Here is an 8433-nt window from a genome sequence, read left to right as displayed (position 1 = left end):
GTGACAGCAGTACAGAATATAAGGAAGATGTAAGCATACGTCTCAGATGATATCCGGAAATATCGCTGTAGTAGTCCCACAGTCCAGTGACTTCCACAAGTTTATTCCCCTTATGAGACTTCAGAGAGATGAGTCAGAAGGAAGGGATGGCCCCCACAAATTAAGGCTTCCCACTAGCCAGGCAAGTGTTTACTGTTTTTGTGGCCCACATCTGGCCTAGATATGACTGCATATTTACACAAGTCATTGGGACCCTACTTCTGTCATGGAAACCACTGCTGAGGAGCCTTAAACTGTACAGAACTCAAATAATTAAGCCTCAACCAAAAAACAAGGTATAGAGTTGCACGCATTTTCCAGATAGGTAAATTGAGGCAGAGGGTCAAAAACATTGCTACGGAGCATAAGGTAACTGTTGAAGCAAAAATTAAGATCCCAGGAACCCCAACACTGGTTTCTCTGCTCTGCAGCTTCTTCAGGCGATGTAATGACTTGCTCAGCAAGGAGCCCCTAGCCACCAGTTTAAATTTACTGTGTCATGTGATGTGTCTTGCATTCCAGCCCAGTGAAAGCAAAATTGTTATTGTTGCTCTCCTTATGTATATGGAATATTAATATATTTATACTGTTGTGTTGCTTAAAAGAATATACATGGGCTAAAATTAAATTATTGAATAAGAGTTGTTTTCAAGTCTCTGGACTCTTCAGCTGCAGGAAGTACAGATGAGATCAATGTCTAGCTGCCCAATATCTCTTCCAAATGACTTTTTTTTTTTAAATAGATTTTCAGAGTGAAATATGTCACCCTAACAACGTAATAAACAATCTGGTTATGTTGGTGCATATAAATATTGCTGCGATCTTTCTTGCAGCGGCTAAATTTTCCAAGGACAGCATACATCGTATATAAACTTATTTATTAAATGCTGAATCCTAAACATGGTTGGGTTTACAGGGAGATTCCCTGTTGCATGTTTATCGGTCTCCGTTGCAGTGATGTCAGATTTTTGACAGATCCCAAGGTGGGCTCAGCATATTTTTTGGCATGGGTCATCGTGCAAGTCAATGGAGTTATAGATGGCTGGGATCTTTAGGCTAAGTACAGACATTCAACAGCCGAAGGCAGAATCCATCTAAGTCAGTGACTTTGCTGTAAGTGGCATAGTTTAGATCAGCTATGAACAGAACAGAAGTCTTAGACCAAGTTCTGCCATTTTTAAATCAGTTGGTGTGTGCTGAACTTCTGTTCTGTTATGGGTATAGACCACTTTCTGATCATTTATACTGGTAAAAGTGTAATGTCTGCATCTGGCTGTAAAGATCAGGCCCGCTGGGTAAGGACAGATGATCAAAAAGCCCAAGGCCGAACGAATTAAATCTTTGCAGGTTAATCTAAGCTGTTTAGATTGAACCAATAAGCAAGTGAACATACATTCACTTCTGATTCCAGAAATGCAGCCACGTACCTGCAGTGGCCCAGGCCAGAAGCCAGGGGGCACTAGAGCACACCTCCCTGCTTGGTTGGAGCAGACAGCATGGGCCAAGGCTAGTCTGTCCACCCTGCAAAGCATCCTGGGATGCTGGGTGATTGTGACTTGACTTGAATCTGAAGGGCGTCTAGGAGAGAAGTTCAATAAACCGGTTTCACCTGTCTGATACTGCATCCATCCAGGTTTATATTAACCGAGTTTCAGCCATTTTGAAAGCAGCTGACATGCACTGAAGTTCTGTCATGTTACAAATTTGACCCAGTTTCTATTGATTTAAACCATTTTATGTATAATTCCAGTCCCGAGCCACTATGTACATGCACCTGCTGGATGTTATCTATCTCACTGCTGTCACAGGGAGGGAATAAATCTTCACCGGTTCTTTCATAGTCACCTGTCTAGCAAGGCACTTTAACAGGATGCATCACTTTAAGCATGGGAGTAGTCCACTGGGAATTCTCACATATGCTTGGGCTGAACGTTTTTGAACAGGACCCGACTTGAGTTCCTTATAATCTGCCTTCGTCAAAAGAAATACGCAAACTCCCCTTATGAGCAGCACGATGGTTAAACGGTAGCAAATTAATCTGTAGTACACAATGACTCCCAAATAAGAATAGGGAAGCATCCTGAAGGGATAGCTTCTCTTTCAAGAATGGGTGGCAGATATGCAGCCTCAGTCGCTGGAGACGCGATGGCTGTGAAAGCCTGTCCTTCAGACTGCCCTGGGTTTGCAATGCGCCTGACAGAAGGAAACATTCAGGGGATTAGTTGAGGAGGCATTCAGATTTGCTTTGTGTTTTCTTTGCACAATGGCAGGGCCTAGGAGGTTTAGCTGGTGCTTTCAGACATGGTCACTGAGTCTCAAATGATGGAGAAACCCACCTTCCCTTCCCCCTCCTCCTTCTAAAGAAAATCTGACTTGACAACGTTCACTCACAAAGATAGAAGAGACTAGCCAGAGGGCTTTAAGCCTGTTGTGGATGACAGACGAGCCTGTCTGCTGTCAATAATTTACCACTGTAAATAAGCAAAAGTATAGTGAAAGGTTGCGGGGGGGGGACCTGCGTTTTTACAGAATAGCAAATGGGCTGATGTGCGGAGGTGCTGACCGCTGGCAGCTCTCTGAAAATCTAGTGGCAGCTGTGGGCTGCAAGGATCTCTGCAAATCAGGTTAGCTATAAGGCAAGGCCAAATTTGCTCTGAACCAAGCCAACAACAAATCTCTCGGTGACGTTGTGTAGCTACGGACCCTAAACTAACAAGTAGCCCTGACTGCAGCTAGATATCCTTTGCAGCCAGAGACAAACTGAGAACAGATTTGCAAGGAAATACAACAATTAAGAATGTGCACAGATAAAAACCTGGGATGCGTTTGTGTGCGTGTGAGAGAGTCTGTTATGATTCACCTGGCGATCCCCCTACTTTTCCAAAGCATTGAACTCGCAGCGTTTTTGGCGCCTTTGGTCCCTTTGTATCCAAGGGACTCGGAGCATTTTGCAAATAGGAAAGAGCATTGTAGCGCTCTGCCATTTAGAGCTTTCAGAGGAACGTAGACCCTACTTTTCTGGAGCAGCTGCGTTTGTGCCAAAGTGTGCCTGCATGGTCGTGTGTCCAAAGGAAAACAGCATCTTTGTCAAACGAAAATGGGAAAAGAGATACAAGGCCTCTGCTACTGCCACTTGGACTTGATCAACTTTGGGTTCCTTCCTCATTGCTGCACTATGATACTTGATATACAGAGGCCATTTTAGAGCAACAGGCCCCAGTCCAACAAAGCTCTTTCACGTGTTCAAAAACACATATATTCCTCTTGAGCTTTGATGGATACTTAATATGCTGAAATTTAAGCAGCGCTGCTGAAATGCTTCAATGGGTTGCTATGAAAGTGTTTAGCACCAAAGAGTAAATGTGTCTCGCATTCTTCCAAAAATAAGGAATATTATTAGTTGCTATCAATAAAGAAAAAATAACTATTAACTATATGATGCACTTGCATCAACCTGCAAAATATTGGGTCCAAACCGGATGGAGGTAGGCAGAATATCCTTTGTCTTTTATAAATTGGTCAGGTGCTTCATTCAGTGCTAGAAATGTACAGCCATAAATTTTTGCAAGGAAAAAAAGATTGCAGTTCAATGATGTTTGACAACTTTCTGGAGGACTACTCGGAATATCTTGTAGTAAAAGGAAGGTGCTTTTTTGTGTGACAAAAGCGATGTCCGTATCTTTCTCTGTACTCTGCCAAGATAGTCAAGAAAAGGATGGTGTGACAAGATATTGAGGCATCCCAGCACGCGAGGCTTGCCAGGGTCCTGTGGGATCTGGATGGGGTTATACAAAGGCTGAGGGAAAGGCTGTCCTCTCTCCCCCAAGGTGGCTAAGTCCAGGCAGACTTCAGATGGTTCAAGCAGAAATGTGCCCTTTTTATTATTATAGACATTATCAGATATAAGATGCATACATATCAGATGTGTCATCATAGTGCACGATTGAGGGGATGATGTAAAGGGAGATGTTGTTGAGATTGGGCTTTCCTTTTCCCAGGTGACACAGGCTTACTGATAGACTGTAGGGTTTTTTCCCACCTTCGTTGAACCTCCAAATCCATACACGGTGCAGCCTTGGTGCATTGCCGAGTAGACCACATCCATGGTGGTGACGGTCTTGCACTTGGCATGCTCCATGTAGGTGACGGCATCATGGATAGCATTCTCCAAGAAAACCTTCAGCACCCCCTGGCTCTCTTGGAAGATGAAGCCAGAGACGAGCTTCACGCTACCACGCTGAGCCAGGCGGTGGCTGTCCAGCTTGGTGATGTTGTCCTGCATCACCTTCTTGTGGCGCTTGGTGCCGCCTTTCCCCAGCCTCTTACCGCCCTTGCCATGACCAGACATGATAGCAGGACTTCCACTCCAAGAGACTGAAGATGGCTATTTTTCCATCTTTACAAATGCACATTGAGGGAGGGCTAGGTGCCCTACAGTCAGTCGCATGGTGCCAGTCTGAAGAGCACGCCGTATAAAAGGTAGAACATAGACCATACCCCTAAGCACATTGACCCCACTTAAAACTCAACCCGAAACCCAAGATCAACAACCAAACTCATGCTAGGAGGCTGGCAGGAATTTGACACTGCAGTGTCCTCGGCACATAGAAGATGTTCACTTCACTTGATTATCATCAAAGCTGGATGGAGCCTTTTCTCCGTTTCCCCTCTCTGCAAGAACAAGGAAATGTATGAGCTGACTGATGCCTGATGCAGAAAAGAAATAAAATAAAGGCAGGTGTTGTGGGAAATGACTGGAGGCTCTGAGAAGCGGGGAAAAAAGACCATTGCAGCAGGACGCCGGTTCAAGAAAACACGCAAGGATGTGTTTAAATCTCATTGAAGGCAACAAGACTTAGGCATGAGCTCAATTCTTTCCTGAAGGGGGACAGCAATTACAATCTTTTCCCCATTTCCTGGCACTTACCAGAACATTTCAAGTAATATTTAGACTCCCTTTTCAACTTTTTGGCATCACATCATGGCAAGATTTTCCTGCCAACTTTGTTGTCTTGGGAACTTGCTCGTTCTGCCTTTATATTGACCAAGTCAGAAAAATCCAGAGCCATATCCTCGGCGAATGCAAATCTGTACATTTCCACTGAAGACAACTGGTTTATGGAAAAACTTGCACAAACTTGAGTCCGGTCCCCATGTCAGTAAACGCCCAACATGGACTACCACTGGCCAAAAAGCTGCTTTGAGACTCATTCAGAGAGTCGTTCGCTTGCTTAGCTGGCAAACTAGACCACGATATGATGGAAATGCAGCTTCTTTCTAATTGGATTGGCAATACAGAGGCTTGGATTACTTTGTCATCTAAATCATGCTGTTTAGTCAGAACCTCTATTGTTACTTTGAAACATCTGGCCCAATTAAAAGCAGGACAGCATGCGAACTCATTTGAATGGCAAAGGAAGGTTAATTTTAACATGCCCCGTAGGCAAAAATCTGTTATATGCCGTATCTGGAAGATTCACAGTGATTACAGACGTTTTGAAGGCTGATTGAAATTTTACAAATGGGCCCATTTTTTAAAAAGAATGGGTCTTTCATTTAGGAAGGGCAAGAGTATGTGCATGTGAGCTTTTGCCTGGGCTAAGTGGCTGCATAAGTGCATAGCCATATTTTTCCAGGGGCACAGGTAAACACACACCTACTTTATATAGCCAAGCTGGTGTCAGGATAAGGCTATTGGGAAATATAGCACATTGAGGGCACTGTGTAGGGCCAGGTCTGGAAGTGGGGTGAGCTCCTCTGACCCTCAGCTGAAAATGATGAGTTGGTATGTGGTAGGGTCAGGACAGTTGCAGACCCAGTGCAAAGCCTGAACATGCATTAAGTACGTACTAGGTGTTTCCTGCCCAAGAGCAAAAGCCACCTTGTACCATATTCCAGCAGTCCACATCATATCCACATGGAGAAACAGGACTCATGGCTAAGGGAGATGGAAGTTATTTCCATTTATTTGTATTGATCAGCATCTTCCTGGGGATCGACAAGAGGCACTTCCACGTAGCAATCCCTGGTAATGGCCAAGAGCACCCGAATCAACAAAAATGCCAAAACACCTTGTCACACCATCCTTTTATTGACAATCTTGGCCAGCATAACAAGAGGCTGAATGGCTGGTGCAACTTCAGTACCCGTTCAGTTTAGAGCGAGTTCTCTTAAGTATCTATGTGTCTGTGGAAAAAGAAGTATAGTGGACTGGTACCTTGCACAAGTACAAATAGACAAGAAAAAAAAAAGTGGAGCTCAGCAGTGGCTTTATTTTGGGTGATGTGGACATATGGATAAATGGAAAGACGCATATAAAATGCGTGGGATCTAATGCCAAAAAGTCATTTTTGGATAATAGCAGTATTATTTCATCCGAAGGTACTATATCATCTCATTGGCAATGTAAGCAGCCTAGCATGCTCTAAGTCATTTGGGATACTTGAAGAACTTCTTAGGTACTTGGTCACATTACTACTCTGTATTGGTGACCAGGTCGACTTCTTCTCCTACATCCCAATACATTCGTTGTTGTACAGGGGCTGTGAAGAACAGTATTCGAAGGCACCTATTGTGATATATATGTATTGCATATTGACTCCAGCAGCTGTCAGGACTTGCGGCATAGTGATAATTTGACTTGTACTGCATTTTACTTTTATGGCTTTCATCCCAGAGAAAGCTACCATTATAATGTTAGCTGACCAAGCATAGGTACATGCTTAGCAGTTACATACGCATTAGTCCAGGCAAATAATTGTTCCCCTGAAATGATAGAGGATGATGCTTTAATACCATCAGTGCAATACTCCCCACAAGCAATACTGGCTAAGACAACAGCAAATGGCTGCAGCATCTGTAGCTGGATAGATAACTGCCTGACCAAGTGAAGCTGTGCTACAGTTCTGCATTGCCAGTCAGGCACTGAGAAAGGAAGGGCAGCAGATGGCCATTTTGTGGAAATGCCATCAGCTAAACTCTTACAAATTCATGCCCTATTGTCCAGAACGAGACTGTCATTAATGACCGCAGTTTGACACTACTCGTTACGTCTATTAATGACTACTGCCAAAGTGAAATGGCAAATAAGAAATGGAAGCCAGCTACTTGTAAGGCCAAATCTGGATTTGCTCACTGAAATTAGAGAGTCCACATTGTCTAGCGTGTACTCCATACCTCATTGCCTCCAGTCTTTAAAGAGCTGATGAAGTGTATTGATTCATTCACAGTGTCATCAAGGTGGGCAAAAATCCATTAGTGACAGTAGGCCTCTTTCTTTTTTTGGTTGCCTACTCACTTAAAAAAAATCCAAACCCCCCCCACAGTGGATACATTTCAACAGCAGCATTTCTCAATTACTTTGTGTTGATTAATGACTCCATGAGGGGGAGGAATAGAGAATTGTGCTGTGTCTTAATATGACTCCCTTATTCTAGCACAAGACTGACTCATTGAAAGAATCAATAAAAACTGGTAACAAACCCTTCCAGATCACTGTTTCACAATCATTTCAACACGAGTAAGCACGGTGCCCTGTTAGCAGATAAAAAAAACAAAAACAAACTGATGCCTGAAGTGCAAATTATTTTGGAGAACAGCCTTTGAACCTGTACGGTATTAATGGTCCTCAGATGCTGCTATGTGGGAGCATTCTTCATGCTCTTAGAAGGTACTCAACACTTGCATTTCTGGACTCTAATGGTCTTAGTTTCAAAGATGATAAGCACCCAGAAGTCCCAGTAACAGCCACCATCTCTGGAAAACAACATCATTAATCTAGCACTACTTGATCCACCAGCTTTCTTTTCAAAAGATTGTAATACTAAGGAGAAAATAATATTTTGAGGCCCATATTCTGTCTTGAATGGAGCTTTGTGTGGTCACACTCGTGTTAATGGGAGTGCTGCAGAATCTGGATGGCAAGACGTGCCTGCATCACAACCGTGATGTTCCGGTTGCTAAGCTATTTCACTCCAAACCCCCATTTTCACTGACTAGTAACTATAATGTTTGCAGAAAAATTACCCTTTGGGCTGAATTTTCATTTGCTTGGTCTCCACTCATCAGTGATTTGCTTTGGAGAGTTCCATAAAAATCATTCAGCTGGTTTTATGAGTTACAGCATATGAACGTAGGGGGGAAATGCAGTTTTCAGCTATTTAGAAAATTTTGGCATACTTTTCCTGCTTATATAACTCAAAAATGCTTTCTCTTAAAGCATCAGGCTCAGCATGAAGCATGAGAAATCCATGCTCTGCCTTGTTTGAGACCATTGGTTTTGAAATAACAAAGTTATGCAAACTTGAAAATAGCCTTTTGTGTGAGTCTGGCAGTAGGTTTGTTTCATTAGTTTCAGAATGATGCATTAAAAATGGAGCCACTGACCTGTGTACA

The 8433-nt window shown here is 43.2% G+C and overlaps 1 protein-coding gene across 1 annotated transcript; it reads right to left on the bottom strand.

Annotated features, from left to right (window-relative positions):
• Positions 1–4048: 4048 nt before the first annotated feature.
• On the bottom strand, positions 4049–4387 carry LOC109300348 (histone H4-like). The gene has a single exon (XM_019521032.1). The coding sequence runs from the start codon at positions 4385–4387 to the stop codon at positions 4049–4051; it is 339 nt and encodes a 112-aa protein (XP_019376577.1).
• Between the last annotated feature and the right edge of the window lie 4046 nt (positions 4388–8433).

Source organism: Gavialis gangeticus, unplaced genomic scaffold, assembly GCF_001723915.1.
Source record: "Gavialis gangeticus isolate Ggan-Ray unplaced genomic scaffold, GavGan_comp1, whole genome shotgun sequence".
NCBI classification, from domain to species: domain Eukaryota; kingdom Metazoa; phylum Chordata; order Crocodylia; family Gavialidae; genus Gavialis; species Gavialis gangeticus.
Note: the sequence above shows the minus strand (reverse complement) of the source record. Positions and strands in the feature narration are given on the sequence as shown.